Here is a 22,634-nt window from a genome sequence, read left to right on the forward strand (position 1 = left end):
TACTTGGTGCTTGGATTCTTCCCGACTCACCCTGTCCAGGCAGTAGCTGGGGCAAACACAGTGCTCACTTCTTTCTTTCTTTCCTCCAAGGGTTCATAGCCCTAATACTCCACATTGCCCATTGTTTAAAACGGTTCTTTCATATAGTATTTTGTTTTCTAGTCGTTCACAGGAAGAGGATGAATCCAGATTGTCTTATTCCCTAATGGCAGGAAGCAGAAGGCCAATTATTGATTTTTAATTTTTACTTGTTTATTTTACTTTAGTCTTTTAAAAGAGGAAGTGCTAAGTTACTGCACATTTTTATCGGGTTCTTTCATGTATATCTTTGTACAATTAGTTTTAGTGTTCTTCGTTAATCTTTGTTTTTACTGAAATGGAACTAAAAGGAGAGGAAACTAGTTACCTGTTATTTTGTGGAAATCAAATATTAATTATAAAAAGATAATATTCAGTATACTACACTGGTAATTGCTTTTAGAGCAGGCTTTTTGTTGTTAATCCTTACCTGAGGATATTTTTCCTGTTGATTTTTTTGAGAGAGACATTGATTGGTTGCCTCCTGCACACACCGTGACTGGGGCCAGGAATGAAGCCTGTGACCCTTCTGTGCGTGGGCCTGTGCTTTAACTCCTCAACAACACAGGCAGGGCCAGAGCAGCCCCTTTTGAGATAATAATCAGAATGCAGAATTTTAAGTAAGAATTTATGTGAACCTCATAAATTAAGATTCATGCTGTCTTGTGTCACACAAGAGAGGTAATGTCTGAATTTTTAGAGTTATTTGCTGCAGTAATGTTTATAGTATTTTATGAGTTTCAACCTTTAAATTTTTCTTCATGTTATTTAGCTTTAAAGCCTAGTCATATTAAGACAAAGAAAAGAATCAGGTTTGTTAGCATCCAGTGGATGCTTATTAACTTATAAGTGGAACTTTCGGGTATCTATAATTCAGATGGTTAAAAATGTGTAAGGAATTACTCCCAGTTGATTTCTCCCTCTCTTATTTAAAAAAGGAGTGAGCATTTTTATGTATTTACTCAGTCTGTATGTGTTATAATTCATTTTGTAATTGTTTAATTTGCTTTACAATATTCTTTGGTTTTCTTAAACACTTACTAAGTTCTTTCTTGGTTAACTAACCATCTGTTGTGATTATATTCCATTTATAAGCCTTTTTTAGGGACAGACTTCAGAATGTGGATCATCAAGTTATTTGAATGTAGTGCGCCCTGGAAGAATGTAGGAACAGGCAGTGGTCATTAGTAAATGTGTGAAATCGTTGTAGTGTAACCCTTCTATTGAACACAGCCATTTTGGCAACAAAAAAGAGGCAGTAGTCTGAGCACTTACACATTATTGCTCTATTCATCATTCAGTGACTTAGAGAATTCTGTGCTGCCGCCTTATTCATATGATTGTTCAAACCTGCTAACTTTGAATCCTGGCTCTGACACTTGGTAGAGGTGTGATAGCTAAGTTAACTTTAAACTCTCAGTGCTTCACTATATTCTTGTATATATTTAAAATATCTGTGTTATTGTAAGGATTAGATGATAATATATGTAAATGCTCACTTAGCACAGTGCTTGACACATTGTAGTTGTACATATCAGCGTGTACAGTGTGTGCTTTGACATTAGTTGGTTATGTCTTTGTAGCCACAAAAACCATATTTGTGATTTTACATTAATATACAATTAATATATAAGAGCAGGGGTTGATAAGCATTTTCTTAAAGGGCCAGATAGTAAAAATTTTCAATCTGTCCCAGATATTCAACAAAGTAAACGGGCATAGTTGGGTCCCAATAAAACATCATTTATAAAAACAACTGGTGGTCCATAGTTTTTCCATCTGTGTACTAGGGGTTACTTTTTAATTTTTCAAATAATTTTTATTTTCAATTACAGTTGACACATTATTATATAGTGATCATCCTGATAAATCTCACATCCATCTTAGAGGTTACTTTTACATTTCCTAATTATTAAATGTTTGAAATGTGTTCAGTTTTTATTATAGGGATAATATAGTCATAAGCATTTCTGTTGTAATTTTAATTGGTTTCAGTCAAAGTATTTATTTGGGCCCTAGTCCCAAAATGGAATTATAAAGTCAATCAATAGCCCTATAAAGTTTCTCACAATGCAAGCATTGAAGTATTTAGAGAATGTCATAGCTAATACAATACTAATTTGGTGACTAATTATTGCCATTTATATATACTATTTAATTTTCTCTCATCTGATTTTTATGCTGAGTGTATTATATTTTTGAACCTTTAGCTACCTAATTATGTCCTATTCTGTTTATAATGTTATAGAACATAAGAAATAGAGAAAGTAACCAGAAGGCAATGGTGTGATGTGCCCTATGAAGTGAAAACAGACCAGCAACGTGTAGTGCTGACATCATTCTCACCACCAACTACCATTCCACCTCCAAAAGCAAGCAATTATTTCACCTTAGGATGAAAATCGGGTGCTGACAGTTTAGAAAGAAGGGATAGGAAGAAATAATTCCATTTTATATAACACACTCGAGGCCTCGTGCACTAAATTTGTGAACGGAGTGGGGGTGTCTCAGGCCAGCCTGCACTCTCTCCAATCCGGGACCCCTTGGGGGATGTCCTGTTTGTTTAAACACAATCCTCGACCACTGGCTCCTAATCGCTCACTTGCCTGCCTGCCTGCCTGGTTGCTCCTAACTACCCCCCTGCCCCAGCTGGCCTGGTCGCCCCTCATGGCCCCCCTCCACTCCCCCCCCCCCCCCCAACTAGATTGGTTGCCCCACACAGCCTGTTGTTCAATCAATTGGTCATCCCTCACCCCCCTGCGGGCTGGTCATAGGCAGCCATTTTGTGAGGGCATGAAGGTTAATTTGCATATTACCTCTATTATATAGGATGATAAGCTCCTTGGTTTTTACTAATAGTATATAGAATTTAACAACAAAGGTCAGAAGCATTGTGTTCTTTTTTTTTTAATTTTTGAAAAAGATTATTTTATTGGTGAGAGAAACATCAATGATGAATCATTGATTGGCTGCCTCCTACATACCCTCTACTGTGAATTGAGCCTGCAATCTGGGCACGTGCCCTTGACTGGAATCAAACCTGGCACCCTTTACTCCATAGGTTGATGCTCTATCCATGGAGCCAAACCAGCTAGGGCTATGTTTAAAAGAAGTGTCTTCTTTGTTTTGTTGTTGTTGTTTTGTTGTTGTTGTTGCTAGGGCTGTGTTTAAAAGAAGTGTCTTCTTTGTTTTGTTGTTGTTGTTGTTGTTGTTGTTTGTTGTTGAACACATTTTAAACATTTAATATTTAGGAAATACAAAAGTAACCTCTAAGCCCTGGTTGGTTTGGCTCAATGAATAGTGTCAGCCTGTAGACTGAAGGGCCCCGGGTTCGATTTCAGACAAGGGCACATGCTCGGGGTGCAGGAGGTAGCCAATCAGTGATTCTCATCATTGTTTCAGTCTCTCCCTCTCTCCCTTCCTCTCTGAAATCAATAAAAAAATATATTTTTAAAAAGTAATCTCTAAGATGTGTGTGAGAACATGACCCAGTTGTTGTATTATACTGGACCATGCCTAAAGTTTGGTATTAAGGCTTTAACAGAGAGGTTGATGTCTTTGCCTTTTAAAAGTATATTATAGTTACTTTAATCTCAAGAGTAAAATGATTTTCAGTACTTCTAATTTTCATTAGTAGTTAGTTGTAAAACTCTAATATACAGGATTCTAAATTTTCATGAAATACATTTATATTTCTGCCTGTTTCTCCTCCGGGGGGTGGGGGAGAGGGGGGAGAGAGAGAGAGAGAGAGAGAGAGAGAGAGAGAGAGAGAGAGAGAGAGAGAGAGAGAGAGAGAGATAGATTGATTTTACCCAGAGTGCATTGCGAAAGGTACAAAATTCTAGTTTTATTATAGTAATCTGGGCTTTTCAATAAAAGTAATTGTTCAGCCCTAACCGGTTTGGCTCAGTGGATAGAGCGTCGGCCTGCAGACTCAAGGGTCCCAGGTTCAATTCCAATCAAGGGCATGTACCTTGGTTGTGGGCACATACCCAGTGGGGAGTGTGCAGGTGGCAGCTGATCAATGTTTCGCATCAATGTTTCTAGCTCTCTATCCCTTTTCCTTCTTCTCTGTAAAAAAATCAATTAAAAAAATATATATATTTTAAGTAATTGTTCACCTGAAATGTTTTAGACTTAGGCTGTCCAATGTGGGTGGCCCTAGATACAGTTTGACTAAAACATTCAGAAGCCACATGTGGCTAATAATTACAGTGCAGATTCAGGATTCTCCCATTGTAACAGAAAGTTCTGTTGAACAGCACTGTTGCAGACTTTCTGCAATCATTACTCGAAATGTTTTTAATGATGTAGGAATCAGAGCACTAGAAGAATATTTCTAGAAATCGGTTTATTGCTGTTTTCAACACTTTAACCTTGTCTGGGTGAGCCATAATGTCTTAGAGTAATACTTCCTTACGTTTTGCACATCATGGCAAACCTTGAAAACAGTAATGTTTGTAGATAAGCAGGTAGCTCATACCTGGAGATCACAGGTTTCGGTGCTCTGCAGAATCCAGGTAAATTTAGCACACCAGTATGCAGTAGCACATACAGTTGAAAGCTCAGTGTCATAGTGGTCTCTGTAATTCATTCCTGGATGTTTTTGATGAACTACTAGAGGCCCGTGCACGAAACCTGTGCACTTGGGGGGGCATCTCTCAGCCTGGCCTGCACCCTCTCTCAGTCTGGGAGCTCTGGGGGGATATCTGACTGACGGTTTAGTGGGCCTAAGCCATCAGTTGGACATTCTTAGCATTGCCACGGAAGTGGGAGAGGCTCCCACAGGGCTTAGCTCCTGCGTTGAATGTCTGCCCCCTGGTGGTCAGCGCACATCATAGTGAACAGTCATTCCATCAGTCAGTCATTTGTATATTAGCCTTTTATTATGTAGGATAAATATTTGATTTTGTTCTCCCTTTTATTCATCCTTTTTATGTCTTACTAGAGGCGTGGTGCATGAAAATACATGCACTAGGGTTGGGAGGTCCCCTCAGCCAGTGGTGGGAGGCGACCTGGCAATCAGGGGAAGGTGACACCCCATCACACCTTCACTGCTGCCACTGCCAACAGTGCAAATCTTGGCCAGTCCTGGTTCCCTGAGCCTTGGGTGGCCCTGTGTGGCTGGGCAGCTGCCATCTGAGGCTTGCCTGTGCCTCGGGCCAGCCCTGGGCACCTGGGGGGCTGAGGGGATTAGGAGTACGATGGAGGTAGGTGCATGGAGCAGCCGGGCACGCCTGCCACCCCAGTGGGGTTGAAGGGACTAGGTGCCATCTTTTAGGGCATGGCAGTCAATTAGCATATTCCCTTCTTAATGGCTGTGGGCACTGCCATCTTTTCAATGGCATGAGGCTCAATTAGCATATTCCCTCTTTATTAAATAGGATTCTAAGTGAGGCCTTCTGAGATCTTGGACATTTTACAACTCAGAAAAAACTTTCAAAGCATAGTTTTATGTTCAAATTAGCTCCTTTGATGAGTTAGCCAAAGAAACACCAGCGTTGTAAAGAAATTTTCCTACTTGGACTTAGAAGGGAAAGAATTCTCCTAAGTACTGGTGTCTGAGGAATTTGAATTTAAAGGTATTTTTTACTATGTATGATATTTACCTCATTCCCTGACTTTATTTTTTTAATATATTTTATTGATTTTTTAGAGAGAGGGAGAGAGAGTTAGAAACATCGATGAAAGAGAATCATCAATCAGCTGCCTCTTGCACACCCCCCACTGGGGATGTGCCTACATACCCTTGACCGGAATCAAACCTGGGACCTTTCAGTCCACAGGTGACGCTCTATCCACTGAGCCAAACCAGTTTCGGCTCATTCCCTGATTTTAGAACCTAGCCTCCTAATATTGTTAATTCCTACTTATTTTCTCTCTTCAGCTGTACTCTATTGTGCTTAAAGTGTAGGAACTAGGTATGCTTGTAATGCTTTGTTATAGTCACTATATAAGTCAGTACAGTACGGAGCACCTACTAGATCAACTTTTAATTGATATTTTAAAGTAATTGATATTTGGCTTTACAGAGTAGTTCAGTACATTGTTTTACACCTTTATGTTACATGTGAATGCAGTGTAAACAGTAAACATTCTTTACTCCTAATACCACTGACACTGGTGGGTTGTCTGGGCTAACATTTTTAACCCGAAAGTGAGATGCTGTCCAGACCCTATAGAATTGTATGCATATTTTTGTGTGCATTTAAATTTGTACCATCTCTTAGGAGAGCATGTGTAACTTGCATTAGGTTTTAAAGAGTTTCAGAAAGGTAAAATGCCTTGGTCCTAGCCAATGGAAAAAGCAAAGAAAGCTTTCAAAAATCAAAATGGGCTTTGAAAAATCACTAAAAAGTAAAATAAAATAAAATAATTGTAAGATGCAATGCTGGACAGATTATTGATAAGCTATATTGGTCAGTACATTTTTAGGGACATGGTATTCTTTATAAAGTTACATTGTTAAATTCTTTGTTAATCCTCACCTGAGGTTATTTTCCCATTGATTTTTAGAGAGTGAAAGGTGGGAAGAGAGAAACACACATGGATTGGTTGTTTCCCGAATGAGCATCGGCGCAGGGCCAGGATCCAGCATGCCTTTGACTGTAATGGAACCTGGGATTCCTCAGTTCATAGGCTGGGCTGGTGCTCTGTCCACTGAGCCAAACAGGCTAGGGCTGTTAAATTCTTAGAGTGAGCTAATGTAGATCAGAAAATAACCCCTTTCTTGTAGAAAAAGTTGACTTATTTGTTTAAAATGCATATGATGGAGTCATCCCTAATGAGGCATACTGCTTTCTAGAATAGCAAAATGTATTGCTTTATCTTAACGCCCAATTCTGTAACTTGGATTTTTTTCCTTAGGAAAATGGCTCTGGTGTCAAAAAGCAAGGAAAAAACCCTGATAATTTTATTTGAACTTGACTGTGAAGTTTGCACCAACTTTGGGTGCAATGTGACTGATTCTAGTGCCTCTGCAGTGTTTGGGAGCCACAGGAAGAGCTGTGCATACTGAAGGTGCATAGCACAAAGCATATCTGATATAAGTGTGTCGTTTGCAGATTTTTGTTTGAGAGGCCATAATTTGAGTTTATGAATTTGTACTTAATATTTCATCTGAATCTGTTTTTACATTTAAATATGTTCTCCATTTTAATGATATCTGCCTTAATTTTAGAATCTTATCTTTGGGTTTGCATAAAAGAGCTTATCAAAAGTATATAAGAAAGAAAGTTAGCAAGATGATTATTAATGTTTAATGGTGCTATCAATAGAATGTTTCACAAGTTGTTGATTTCGTACACTCATGAATTTAATGAAATATTAATAAACCACTGATGTTCATTACTTGTTGTGTTCCTGTTTGTTAAAATAGTGTGTCATATTGGTTTATTCTAGTGAGAATTTTTTTGATGAACCAAAACATTTATGAAAACTTTAGATTTACTTTATTTCTGATGGCAGGATGTATGTATAGACTTGGAATGTGTTAGGGAACGCATGCAAAGTTTAAAACTCTAGGGAGTTGGGAGAGAAAAACTAATATCTATTTTTGTTTGTTTTAATTATACAGCAGATATAATTTCTACAGTAGAATTTAATCATTCTGGAGAATTACTAGCAACAGGAGATAAAGGTGGTAGAGTTGTCATCTTTCAACAGGAGCAGGAGGTAAGTGTTTTAAAGTTGTAACATATAAAGTTCAGTTTGCTCCTGGGGACTGGAGCTTCATTTGCACTGAAGAATTTCATCAGAGGATGTTGGCATTTTTTAAAAGAAACGTCTGTTTATTGAGAAGATTATCCAATGTATATACTGTTTCTCTTAGCTTTGGTGTGTACATGTGTGTGTTGTTGCTTTAATTTTTAAACAATGCTTTAATTGTAAAAAGATTTGTTGGGAGAAAGGGGCGGGGAGTGATGGAATGATCCAAGATATTAACTGGTTTTGAAGCTTTGGCCCTCTTTATTTTTCTCTTAAAACTCCATTAAGCAAAATTGCTTTGACCTCCTCTTATTGCTTAGTTTGCTTTGTGTAGTTGGGGGTGGGAGGCCAGCTTAAAGAAAAGATCGCTCTATTAATTTTATGTCAGTCCATATTGATACTGTTATTCTGATTTAAATATAAAGGTTTACATGACAGTTGCATGTATATAAGCTTAGTTACCCCTTTTAAAATGGAATTGACTTGAAAATTATTTTCCTTTTTTCTTTGAAGAAAGGAATTTCTCATTGTAGAATCCGCAGTTAAAGTGGAGTTTTTGTTTCAGTTGTGGATACAAAAGTTAGGCACACTTCTAAATCTGATTGACAAGATTTCTCACTAAAATTTTACCTAAACAAAATTTGTCACACTGCATTTTCCTTACTCTCTCCCTCCATTTGTAGATCAAAGGTTAAACCTTTAAAATTATTACTTGTACATCCTGACCTTCTCTACCTATATTTAAAAATAGTTAAGAATAATGTGGATTATGTACAAGGTTTTAGAAATAGATGTCTAAATTATAACACAGAGTTAGGTTTTAAAGGATTGTGAAATTCCTTAAATAAGCAAAGAATCTAGTAATAATACTACTACTTTGCACTTCTATAGCGCCTTTGACCTGAGGATCTCAAAGTGCTTTACAAATACTAATGAATTAATCCTCACAACACCCCAGTGAGGTAGGTAATTTAATTTTAAAAGAAATGATTAAGAGTGTCTGATTAGAAGATGCACATACACTAAATATGTCTCCTTTTATTTATTATTTTTGGTTGGAAGAAAATAAGACTCAAGGTTTTCTTGACAAAGAATATTCTTGTGGGAATGGGGATGCAAAATCAGTTTTCTGTTCCTATTTTCAAGCAGCTGAAAATTAGACCATAAAAATCTTGAAATACTTGGTAGAAATGCAACCTTACAGATTATTACAATTTCAGTGTGTTTACAAATGAGAATCAAGATATTAAAAGATCATTTGATTACTTAGTGGCAGAACTAACAAATAGAACCCAGAATTTCTGATGTGTCACCTTTTCAATGCTCTTTGAGAACAAAAATATGAATGTTAATTTTCCTGTTTAGAATTTACAGCTCCCTTTCCCGTAGGCATTCTCTGCCTTTTAATTTAATTAAATTTTTTACTGAAATTCAATGGCTTTTCTTTGTATTAAAGAAAAGTATTTTGAGAAAAACATTTAAAATTAATTTTGCTTCTTAAACAGTTCCATCTTGCTTACGTTGAGGGCTTCTGAGAGAGTCTACATTTTTAATGAGGGCTTTATGTTACTTTAAAATCTAAGTTAATTAAAAACTAATTTAGAAATATTTTGCTTGAGAAAGAGGTTATTTTCACCAATAGAAGGTGGTTTGTTATTAAAGTAAAAATTAAATGTGAAAAAAATGACTCATTTAATGGAGGAGGTTTACTTTAATAGGGATTCAGTAAATGTAGTCAAAGCAATGCTCAATATTTTCCTAAAGGCTGTCAGTAATATATTGAATTGGATTTAAAAATCTAACATGGAATTACTGAAACTGCTACACATCTTACTTGTATTGGATAATAAGGCCAACATTTCCTGTGATTCTTTCCTAAAGTTTCACTGAAGATTCTAAAGAACGCATATTTATATTTAGAATTTGTACGAAGGCATTAGCAAAGTGACTGACATTTTTAAAAAGACACTGGTAGGAAAAAGGGACTTCCTTTTTCATATATCTAACATCCTTAACTGCACTTAAGAATTCAAGATAAGATTCATTTTCTAGAATCTTGAATCAGTAGTGTGTCTTTTGAGAATTACTTATCGTAAATATAATTGTATGTCTTAAGTGATAGATTAAATAATGATGATGATAATAATTGAATTCCCCACCCCTGGAACTTGATCTTATTAGTATTAATTTGGTGCATTTTACCTAATTTATTTTCTACATTTTTAAGCCCTCTCGTATACTGGAGTTTCTAATAAATAGCATTGTCTTCAGGAAAATCAATGCCACATCATTGAGTATAAATGTGGGTAACTTTTACACCTCTGGAAGCACCTTTATTTCAGTACCTAACATATTTATATTGTACTAGGGACCTGGCGCACGAAATCTGTGCACTGGGGAGGGGTCCCTCAGCCCAGCCTGGTCCCTCTTACATACTGGGAGCCCTCGGGGGATGTCCTACTGATGGCTTAGGCTGCTCCACGTTGGGAGCGGACCTAAGCTACAGTCTGGCCTCACTTTGCATGAGGTGACTGGGGTGATCAGGGGAAGGTGCCAGCCCCATCACCCTCTGCTGCAGCTGCCAAGATATTTTCATCAGTACGGACTCCAGTCCCTTCACCATGAAAAAATGACAACTTTCTTTAGGCATTTTCAAGATATGACACTTCTTTCTTTATTTTTCTTTTTATCCTCACCTGAGGATGTTTTTCCATTGATTCCCCCTCCCCCCTTCCCTCCGATCCCTGGCTCAGCCCCTACCCAAACCTAAAGCTTCCACCTAAGACCATCAGAAAACACAGATGTTTACATTACGATCCATAACAGTAGCAAAATTACAGTTATGAAGTAGCAACGAAAATAATTTTATGGTTGGGGATCACCACAACATGAGGAACTGTATTAAAGGGTCGCGGCATTAGAAAAGTTGAGAACCACTGGGTTAAACAGTGGGATGAGATTCACTGCACTCTTTTCCATCTCACCCCCTTGCTGCTTTAACAACTTCAGGATGATTTGCACTAAGTAGTCTCTAGTTAGTGGAAAGTTGAATTAGTATTCCTCTCTCCCCCTTTCCTGTTCCTCTCTTCATTCTTTTGTGAGAAAGAGGGGTTTTAACCCTTTAATCTCAAGATAATATCCTGCTAAAAGCCCCTGCAAAGCTTTTTGGTTTTATTTTCCTTTCTCAGTTTCCTATTCCTCCGGCCCTGAAATTTTCCTAGCTTATTATTACCCTATAACAAAATCCTTCTCTTTTTGCTTCTCAGTCCATAATTTCTCCTTCCTCTCCTTTAAGCCTATCTTCTGACACTTAATTTGGCCTAAAGATTTAGAGCCTCTTATAAATTCGGAGTCATATAGTATTTTGTGTCTCGCCCTTTTGATCAGTATTATGTTTGTGTAGTTATATAAGTTGCTCACTTTCATTGCTAGAAATGTTCTTTTGTATTAGTACTATACCACAATTTACCCATTGTGTTGTTTCATTTATGACTGTTAAGAAGCTGCTGTGAACATTCTTGATGATGTGTTTTTGATAGACATTTATGAAATTACTGTGTCATGGGATAGGTATTCATTTTTAGGAGACAGCACAGTAAAAAGTGGTTCTGTCTATTTTACTCTCATGCACAATATGTGAAATTTCCAGCTGTTGCACATCTTTGCCAATGTTTTATATTGTCACTTACTTTAAAATTTCAGACATTTTAGAGGTTATAAGTGCATCTTATTGTGGTTTTAATTTGTGGGTTTTTTGGGGTTTTTTTAGAGTTTTGATTATGAACTCTTTGTCAGTTATATTTATTTGAAGTATCTTCCATTTTATGACTTGGCCTTTCATTTTTCTGAATGGTATATAATTTGACAAGTCGAGGTTATTAATATTAATATAATCCAATATATCAGTGCTTTCCTTAGGTTTATTTTTTTTAATTGATTTTACACAGAGAGGAATTGAGAGGGATAGAGAGTTAGAAACGTCGATGAGAGAGAAACATCGACCAGCTGCCTCCTGCACATCCCCCACTGGGGATGTGCCCGCAACCAATGTACATGCCCTTGACTGGAATCGAACCTGGGACCCTTCAGTCCTCAGGCCGACGCTCTTCCACTGAGCCAAACTGGCTTCGGCTATCCCATTATCTTTTAGAGCTGTGCTTTTCTAGTAGTCACTAGCTCCTCTAGTATAAATTGAAATTAAAGTTTACTTTCTTAGTCACAGAAGCCACCTTTTAGGTGCTCAAGCAACCACATGTGGCTAGTGGCTATCATTTTAGATAGCACAGATATAGGCTCTTGTCATCACTGCAGAAAGCTGTCTTTGACAGTGTCCTAAAACCTAATTATTGAACATTTCACATTTATGTTTTATTTACTTGGCATCAGTTTACATGAATCGTTTGAGATAGTAAGGGGGAGTATCAAGATTTATTTTGTTACATATGATAGTTCACTGAAAACCATTCAGTGAAATGACCATCCGGGCTCACCAATGCCACTTTTACCGTAATTCAGGCCTGTTTTGGGTTTTCTGTTCCATGGTATATTTGTCGATCCATTACTTTGCTTTTAAAGTGACATAGTATTTCTTTATATATTTATGGATTCTTTTTGCATCTGTGTTGAAATGTGTAATTTTGTTTTTGTGTACGTGAAGGAGTCTGTGCTCATCTCATTGTGCCCTACTTTTTTTCAATAAGAACTGTGTTCAAGATCCTCCTGTCTTGCTATGTGTGCATCTAACCCATTCCTTCTCGTTGCTGCACCACACTCCATTTACCATGTTAACCCCAACCTCTCTTTACCATACCAGCACCACCATTTATTTGTTCTTTTTGCTATAATTTTTATGCATGTATAAAATCTTTATTGAAAGTCTGTTATGTCCCAGACACTATCACATGTTAGGGGTAAAACACTTCTATATTTATTCTAGAAAATTTCACATAAGTAGATTGTGTGGTTAATAAAATAGACCCCTACTTAGTGATTACAATGCCAAGCTAAGAAAAAAAGGCAAAGAACTGTGCAAGAAAACCCAAATATGAGGCATTTTAGAATGTATCAAGTCTCTAGTTGTAGGAGAATTTTTAGAATAAAAACAAAAAGCCTTCTTTGACTTTGATGCATTTTTATTTGAATGGCACAGTAAGGACACGAGAGTATGCTCACTGTGCTTAGTTCATACCGATAACAGCAATGTCAGGTCATTATAATGTGAACACCCCTCCCCAAGCTTTAGGAGAGATCCTGCTGCTGGATCCAGGTCCAGCTCTCTGTAATCCACTCAGTCAGTTACCATTCATGCATCCGTTTTGGCCTCTTCCATTTATGGCTGCTGCTGTCATCTCTGCTGTTAAGTCTGTTTTCTTGTCAATTTGTCTTTAAAAATCCTTTTTACTGTAATGTTAGCAAAGTGTTAGGAGAGCATGGGTGTTGATACATGAGCCCACCATAGATTTAACCTTTCGACATAATTTCTTCCTTTGTGATAGTTTCTCCCCCCTCCCCCCCCCACAAAAAAACTGCTTTTTGTACCCTACTGTGAAATTCACAAACACCTCCACAATTTTGTTTAGATCCATGTTGTTATTCCTGATTCTTTAGGATTCTTTTTCTGTTTTAGGAAATATTTTCATAAGTTTGTGCTTTTCTTCACTTATCAAAAAAAAACACAAAACTCTGTAGACCCAGTTTTTAAATATAGAACGGTATGCGCTTGCCCTTGGCTCCTTATATTGCCTACCATTTTTATATGGACCTTAATTTCTGCTTTGGGCTAAAGTTTCACTTACATAAGTTACTTGAAGGTAGAGATTCTATGTCATTAAATCTGTAGCTCTAGGAAGGACCTAATGTATATAGACTAGTTTCTTGCTAAATATAAAGCACAATATTCATATTAAAAATTGAATCACTATTATTATAGTTTCTTAGTAAATGACAAACCTTTTGAGACTGAGTGAGTAATTAGAGGGGAGATTTCTGGAATTTCTTTTAAAGTGGTATTACTGTATGTGTATATAATGAATTTGGGTTATCTAATTTGGTATGAGGTTATGGTAATGAGATTTAAGGTTCTTTTTAAAATTTTTACACCTTTCATACACACTACATTCTTTTACAGAAATTTTTGTTTAATTGATTGATTTTAGAGGGAGAGAGAGACATCAATTTGCTGTTCCACTCATGCCTGCATGTATTGGTTGCTTCTTGGATGTGCCCTGACTGGGGATCAAACCTACAACCTTGGCGCATCATAACAACACTCTAACCAACTGAGCTATCTGGCCAGGGCTGCTCTGCATTCCTAATATTGGCAAATCCACTCTATAACAATCGGTTCTGCTATCAGAGAGTCCAGACAGAATTGTAACCATGAATGATCAATCCAGATAATCAAGCTGCTGGAAAAAAACAACCCAAAACATTATATTTTCAACGTGTGATGATAAATAAAGTTTTCTTTTAGTATGGAGACTAATAACTAATGAGCTATTCTTATTAACAAGTAGTGTTAAATATTTTATCTGATAATTCACTTTTATTTAAAATCGCTAACAATATCTTTTCAATGATTTTTCCATAGGTTCTTTTTTGAACTAGACTTTGAATGTTTTGTGTGTTTTTTTTATTTTTTTAATGGAAAGATTTTGAATCATGTGGTGATAGGTTAAAGATAAAATTCTGAACAGTTAGAATTCTCACTTTTGCTAAAGTATTAGTGTTAACTAAAGAAGTTCACAAGTAGTCTCTTTATCTAATAACTTTAAACTATGTTCATACTCACTGATAGTAAATGAAATAAATTACTGGTGTGTTCTAGGCTCAATATAAAGAGGATAATTTCAGGACTGTAAGCAGTTGTTGATGGGGCTGTGGGATGAGGTTTGTTGAATAACTCTGAATGTGGACTTAATGACTATCAGACCTCTATAACTGTCGTCTTGGATGGGAGGTGGGGTCAAATGGTGCCGTGAAACTACCTAAAGACAGGCAGGAGAAAGAGAAAGGAAGAGCCAAAACCGGTTTGGCTCAGTAAATAGAGCGTCGGTCTGCAGACTCAAAGGTCCTGGGTTCAATTCTGGTCAAGGGCATGTACTTTGGTTGCGGGCACATCCCGAGTGGGGGATGTGCAGGAAACAGCTGATTGATGTTTCTCTCCCATCGATGTTTCTAACTCTGCCCCTCTACCTTCCTCTCTATGAAAAATCAATAAAATATATTTTTTTTAAAGAGAGAAAGGAAGAGGACAATATATCATCTATACTAATAAAAGGGTAATATACTAATTAGACCGGATAGACTGGACGCTCTTCTTGACAAAGCCAGGTCCTGGGCAATGCTGTCCTGGATCCCAGGTGCCTATGGCTGGCCAGAGGAAGGAAAGCCTGGGTCCTAGGTATGGGGGTTGAGGCAGAGGCTGATAGGGACAATTAAGTAGGCAGGCGAGTGGTTGGGGGCGATCAGGCAGGCAGGCAAGCAGTTGGGGCAATCACGCAGGCGAGCAGTTAGGAGCCAGCGGTCCCGGATTGCAAGAGGGATGTCACAGGATTGGGCCTAAACCAGCAGTCAGACACCCCCTGAAGGGTCCCAGATTGTGAGAGGGGGCATGCCGGGACTCCCCTCCCCACCCCCCTGCACGAATTTTGCGCACCGGGCCTCTAAAACACACACACACACAAACACACACACACACACACACACACACACACACACACACACAAATATATAAAAGCCTAAGTGACTGAACGACCAAATGACCAGGGGACAGATGTTCAATGCACAGGATCAGGCTCCCTCCTGTCTGGATGGGGCCTGTGGGGATCAGGCTGAAACCTGCGATCCGAGGGACCGCATTCGTGCACCGAGCCTCAAGTATTTTATAACTGATTGAGACTTAACTCTAAAGTGGACAGTGAAAGGAAGTGTGCCTCAATCAACCCTTTCTTTCTTTTTCTTTCTTTCTACAACAACGAATGGTCTATTATAGCAAAAACAGTAACAATATATTTTAGGGTTGCATGTAGAAGCAAAATGTATGTAAATTATAGAACAAATGCTGGGAGGAAGGAAATTAAAGTGTACTGCACTGCCAGTGTGGCTCATTGTTTTGAGCATCGACCAATGAACCATGAGGTCATGGTTTGATTCCTGGTTTCAAGCTCGATCCCCACTAGGGGGTATGCAGGAGGCAGCTGATTAACAATTCTCTCTCATCATTTTTTAAAATATATTTTTTTATTGATCAGCTGCCTCCTGCATGCCCCCACTGGTTACAGAGTCAGCAACCCAGGTATGTTCCCTTGACCAGAATCAAACCTGGGACCCTTCATTCTGCAGGCCGACACTTATCCACTGAGCCAAAACAACCAGGGCATCATCATTAATGTTTCTATCTCCCTCTCCCTTCCTCTCTCTGAAATCAATTTTTTTTAAAAAAGTTATACTGTAGGTTAGTCAGGCTGTGATAAAGATGTATATTTTAAAACTTACAAGCCAATATTAAACACAACAAAATAATAAAAAATTATATAAATACCAAATAAAAAGACAAAATAGAAAGAAAAGGTATCCATGAGATCACAATAAAATTAAAAACTGAATAGTAAAGAAAGGAGTTCTTAATATAAAAAGCCAGCTAGTTGTAGAAACAAGAAGAAACGTTTTTTTAAATTATCATTTACAATTACTCTAGCAATAATTGTTTCAGTAAGAATTATGAATGGTAGAACTAGTCAGTGAAAGTTTTAAAATAGTCTGTAGTGTCAAAGTATCTCCCTAAAGGTAATTATTCATTACAAAGAGAAAAAATACTAATTTCCCAGTAGATACACCTCATAGACACTACCTGAAACAAGAAAAGTTAACATCACCCATGCTAGATCACATCAACATCATCACCTGCCTCCTAACATGCACTGGGATAAATACATCCTTTTTGTGATATCCCTCCCCAAAGTGCCTAACTTGTATTTAATAATGGGGACATCAGACAAACCCAAATAAAGGGACAATGCAAAATAAACTGTTCTGTGCTTCTGAAAAATGTCAGCGTCATAAAATACTAAGACAGACCCAGAAACTTACCAAAAGACATATGACAACTGAATGTAAGGTATGATGCTGGCTTTTCTTCCGTAAAAAGACATGGGGACCATTGGAAAAACCTGATAATTTGATAATTGGATTGTACTACAAGAGAATAGAGAATGACTTTGTTTTTAGAGAGAGAATATAAAGGGCAGATGGGAGAGAAGGAAACAAGAAAAAGGAAATGGGAAAGGGAGAAGGGTGAGAACAAGAAAGCAGGTGTGATGGAGAAAAGTGGGTGGGGGATAATTAGGGAGCGAAATGGGGAAAGGAGGAAGGGAGGAGAAAGATGAAAGCCATGTGTAAACAAAGTACAGTAAAATGTTAATGCAGAAAATGTTTACAGGATTTGGGTATGGTGGAGAAAAAACTCAGCCTTGCCCAAAGACAGTAATTGTCTTTGCCTTCACCTTCTTGAAGGCAATCTGTACCTGATTGGACTGTCTTTGTTTAGGCTGTTTCTGGCAAACTTTTCTCATTTAATCTTTACTTTTTTTTTTTTAATTTTTAATTTTTTTAAATATATTTTATTGATTTTGTACAGAGAGGAAGGGAGAGAGAGAGTTAAAAACATCGATGACGAGAGAGAGTCATCGATCAGCTGCCTCTTGCACACCCCCTACTAGGGATATGCCCGCAACCAAGGTACATGCCCTTGACCGGAATCGAACCCGGGACCTTTCAGTCCCCAAGCCAATGCTCTATCCATTGAGCCAAACCTGTTTCGGCTAATCTTTACTTTTCAGATGAGCACCTTTATTAAGGATGCTCAGGTGTTTTTTATCAGTTTGAGTTGGTACTATCCTACCTAATAAAAGAGTAATATGCAAATTAACCATCATTCTGCTCAAGCCACGCCCACCAGCCAGGGTGAGTATGCAAATTAATCCCAACCAAGATGGCTGCAGCCACAAAGAGCAGTTGAGAGGCTTGGGTTTCCCCGGCAATAGAGAAAGCCAAGCTTTCCACGCACCCTGGCCGGCCTAGGCCGCCACTCAAGGATACAAGGTTTCAATTATAGAAGATAAATCCCAAGAAAAATGGCAGCAGCCATGGAGCTGGAGAAAGCCGGTTAGGGTTTCCCTGCAACAGAGGGAGCCAAGCTTTCCACCTGCCCTGGCTGGCCTAGGCCTCCACTCAAGGATACAAAGTTTCAATTATATAAGATACATAAACCCCAACAAAAATGGCTGCCCACCTTCGAGCGAGCAAGAGGCTTGGCTCCGCTCCAGGCTACAAAGTTTCAATTGTTGATGGTAAATAAATTCCAGATACCAGGGGCTCTGTTTGGTCGCCAGGGGCCATTGCTGGCCTGCCAACCACCACAGGCCCCTCGCCCAGGTCACCTCACACCCCACCCTGATCCGGGACACCCTTCACGGCAAACCAGCTGGGCCCCACCCATGCACCAGGCCTCTATCCTATTTATTAAAAGAGTAATATGCAGATTGACCATCCCTCCAACACACAAGGTGGCTGCCCCCATGTGGTCAAACATCCTGCCCCTATGTGGACACAAGATGGACACCACAAGATGGTCAGCAGGGGCAGGCACTTGGGGGACAGCAGGCCTGCAAGGAAGGGCAGTTGAGAGGGACCAGGTCTGCAAGGGAGGGCAATTCCAGCAGAGGAGGGAAATTGGGGGCAAACAGGCTGGCAGTGAGCAGTTAGACATCAATCAGGCTAGCATAGGAGTGGTTAGGGGGTGATCAGGCAGGCAGAAGTGATTAGGGGCAATTAAGAAGGCAGGCAGGCAGGCGAGCAGTTGGGAGCCAGCAGTCCTGGATTGTGAAAGGGATGTCAGACTGCCCGTTTAGGCAGTTGAACATCCCTCAAGGGGTCTCAGATTGGAGAGGGTGCAGGCTGGGCTGAGGGACACGGGCCTCTAGTTTAAAATATAATGATAAATTAATAATCAAATTGATCCATAATTCAGAGTCACTTTTCCTAGTAAATTCGGCTTAATCATTATGCTTTTTTTAGCTTTTCCTTTTTTTTTTTTTCCTTTTCCTTGAAAGCCTTTAAATATATTTTTTTTAAATAACATAATTGTATATGAGATACAGGTAATGAATTAACCAGAACCTGCAAGATCTGTTGGAACTGATAACATTTTACTATTTTGAAATCTTTCTCAACAGTGGTCCGAATATTTTTGTTTCCATTTTAGAACAAAATCCAGTCTCATAGCAGAGGAGAATATAATGTTTACAGCACCTTTCAGAGCCATGAACCAGAGTTTGACTACTTGAAAAGTTTAGAAATAGAAGAAAAGATCAACAAAATTAGGTGGTTACCCCAGAAAAATGCTGCTCAGTTTTTGTTGTCTACCAATGGTAAGTGTAAATTTTATTTCATGTGCTTTATATGTACACATACTCTGTAGGATATGTTCCCCTTTTCAAAGAGGGGTAGGTGTTTAGAGATATTTACAAATAGACATTTGGAAATATTTCTTACCCACTTAGAATATAAACTCTTCTTTTATGTCTTTCCTTTTTTTATTGGCATTTAGTTTTTAAATTCTATGAAATAAATTTTTAGGTGTCAAGTTTCTTTTTGCACGCGCACACACTTTGTCTTGAAAAGAATGGATTGATTTTCTTTATGCCACTTTGTGGCTTAGACTTGAGCAGGTTATTAATGCCGAGTCAAATTTTTCTAACCTGCAAAGTGGAGATGGTAATATCTATATTATCGTATTGTTATGAATAGTAAATGTGAACCCTAATATACATAATACATGCTCAGTAAATGTTAATTTCCTTTCTTCCCTTCCTCCTTTTTAAGTGTGCTCAAACTCTCCAAAGAGGATTTCAAACAGTAAATTCAAAATGCTTTGTCAAAGAATGGTCTCATTCAAGGATACTCTCTAGGAGGGCATTCTTCATACTCGATCTAGTCCAGGAAGGACACAAACTGGAATTGACACACTGTCTTCTTCCGCACAATCCTGATGGCTTGAAGAAGTTGTTTTCTTAATTTCATTGATCTGCTTTTTTTAAGTCATGGTTAGAATTGTGTGGTGACTCTACCAGAATTTAAACTCCTTTATGACAAGTTAAGAATTGGGTCTTTTTGTTGTTGTTCTAATTTTTTTTTTTCCTCATATACTTTGTTTAGCTTTTGGGATCAGGGGTCTGAAGAGACATTAAAGTGACTAAGAAATAATTCCAGATTCTGGGTGGCCATAGTCTGTAAAAATTTAGGTTACAACTTATTTGAGGCTGGCACAAGGATTGGGGAAAACCTTATATTTTCTCATATCTTCACTATTGAATAAAAGCAGATATTTAGCAGCTAGATCTTATCATTCTTTGCCATTCACAGAATGTATACTCAGATGATTTCTGGGGTGACACAGTGGGAAATACTGAGTTCCCCCTTCATCCAGTTTAGGTCTCATCACCCTCTGTATCTAGTTCTTTGAAATGCATTTGCCACTCTCTGACACAATAGATGTGTGCTTCTATAGCCCAATTTTTTTTAAATCATCAAGCTGTTGCCTAAGCAGCCCTTAACGTTTATACCCTCTCCCCCTCTCTTTTTATATAAACTGCATTCCTCTCTCTGATTATTAAAAGAAAAATAAATAGAAATAATGATCTAAAGCTTATAACTTACAGCATCATAGATTGAGGTACTGTGTATACTCGTGTCATTTATTGGTTTCTAATTTGGTTCAGTTTTAATTTATGTGGTAAACTAAATTATTTCAAATAGCTTTCAGATACTGCTTTTTTCTTTTGACATCAAGTAATGCATACTTTTACCATTATATAGTTTCTACTTTTGGAAGTAAATGTTCCAGGGAAGTGTATTGTTAAACATTTCATGTGTGGAGGGGGGTGGGGGGTGTTTTTAAATATATTTTTATTGATTTCAGAGAAGGAGAGAGAAAGAAACTCCTGGTTCATAGGTCGATGCTTAGCCACTGAGCAACACTGACCAGGCTAGAATATTTATTCTTAATAATTCACCAGTTCACTTCTTAGTAGCTGTATAGTTTGTTTTTATTTTTAAAGGGGAATTTTTGACATATAGGCTGAGGTAGAATAGTATAATGAAGACCTACATACCCCCCACCCAGCTTCAGTAATTCTTAGTTCATAGCTAATTCTGTTTTTCAGATCTTTCTTCCCCTTTCAGTGTTATTTGAAAGCAGATTCCATTTTGATTTATTTATTTATGGATTAGATCTTAAATAGCTTTCAATTCCCAGCTCATGCTCGTGTGTCTTCCTTGCAGGCTTTCTTGTACTCCAGTGGCTTGAAATAACAGGCAGTGTATAACCAGATGAGCCTTTCTAGATACTAAACTCTACAAAGGCTCAATACAAGGAAAGACACTGGGAATTCCAATGGTTAGGTCAGGGTATGTGAATCTATGTAGTACTTCCCTGTAGATAAATCAAAGTGTCTCCCAAATAGGTTTACTTATGTAAATTTGAAAAATGATTGATTGATACTAGGTGTACTGATAATAATGAGGATTTTTTTCAATAGATGGAGTTACACATATGTTGATATATATGCAATTTGATATGTATGCTCTTTTGTTGTATTGACAACAAGCTTTAAAACATCATATGTCAAATTTGCTGAAGGTGTTAGCATCATAAATATTTTTACACTTAAAAATGTTGAAATTCTTTTTGGGGACACCTTGTATATACTTGAGAGTATTTTTTATCTCTTTCCCAAAATGGCTTTACCATTTGCATTCCCATCATTAATGCATGGAGTGTTCCATTTGCTCTGCATTTTGCTCAGCACATGGTATTGTATTTTTATTTTATTCACTCTAATAAATATATCATGATAGCTTTTTGTATTTAAAAAAAAAATGTTGAAATTCTGTGCCCCCCAAAAAATTTTTTTTGCGGGAAGTTATAATTCATTATTTTGAAGAAAAGTGCTGCTGAGTACTTCAGGAAGCTTATGGTAAACATGCTCCATCTCAAGATACTTGTGAACACTATTTAAACACTTTAAAAGTGGTGATTTCAATGTGAAAGACAATGTCTAGGTCAACTGAGAAAGTTTAAAGACCAACAGTTACCAGCATTATTGGATGAAGATGCGTGTCAAACTCAAAAACAACTAGCAAAAAGATTAAATGTTGCTAAGCAAACAATTTCTGATCATTTACAAACAATGGGAAAGATTTTAAGGGAAGGAAAATGGGTACCATATCAAATGAACAAAACACAAATGAAAAATTGAAAAGTCATAAGAAAATGTTGCTTTAATGGCACAAAAGAAAGTCTTTTTTGCATCAAATTGTGTCTGGCAGTGAAAAGTGGATTTATTTTGAGAATCTTAAATGCACAAAATCATTGGTTGATCCAGGTCAACCATCAATATCAACTGCAAGGCCAAATTGCTACAGGAAGAAGATAATAATGTTGGTGGGATCAGGAAGGTGTGGTGTATTATGAGCTTCTAAAACAAGGTGAAACCATTAATACTGATCGCTACTGAGAACAAATAATCAGTTTGAACCATGCTTTGATTGTGAAATGACCAGAATGTTCCAGAAAACACGGCAAAGTAATTTTGCTTCATGATGGCACACCATCACACACGTTAAAAGATGTTGCCTGGGAAGTATTAACCCACCCGCTGTATTTACTAGACCTTGCTCCTTTGGATTATCACTTGTTCTGATGGATGGCACATGCACTTTCTGAAGAGCACTTCAAAACATACAAAGAAGTGGAAAATTGGGTCTCTGAATGGTCTGCCTCAAAATGA

At 37.7% G+C, this 22,634-nt stretch overlaps 1 protein-coding gene across 4 annotated transcripts in view; it reads left to right on the forward strand.

Annotated features, from left to right (window-relative positions):
* Positions 1-22,634, forward strand: part of PPP2R2A (protein phosphatase 2 regulatory subunit Balpha) — an 81,479-nt gene that overhangs the window by 43,904 nt on the left and 14,941 nt on the right. For 3 of the 4 annotated variants that reach the window (XM_036450143.2, XM_045585915.1, XM_036450144.1), the window contains exons 3-4: positions 7,655-7,752; positions 19,049-19,214. In XM_036450143.2, coding sequence (XP_036306036.1) covers positions 7,655-7,752; positions 19,049-19,214 — 264 coding nt within the window. Of the gene's footprint in view, positions 1-6,962; positions 7,099-7,654; positions 7,753-19,048; positions 19,215-22,634 lie in introns of those variants that run through there. The other variant, XM_045585916.1, reaches the window with a different exon arrangement.

Source organism: Pipistrellus kuhlii, unplaced genomic scaffold (genome assembly GCF_014108245.1).
Source record: "Pipistrellus kuhlii isolate mPipKuh1 unplaced genomic scaffold, mPipKuh1.p scaffold_m20_p_21, whole genome shotgun sequence".
Taxonomy (NCBI): domain Eukaryota; kingdom Metazoa; phylum Chordata; class Mammalia; order Chiroptera; family Vespertilionidae; genus Pipistrellus; species Pipistrellus kuhlii.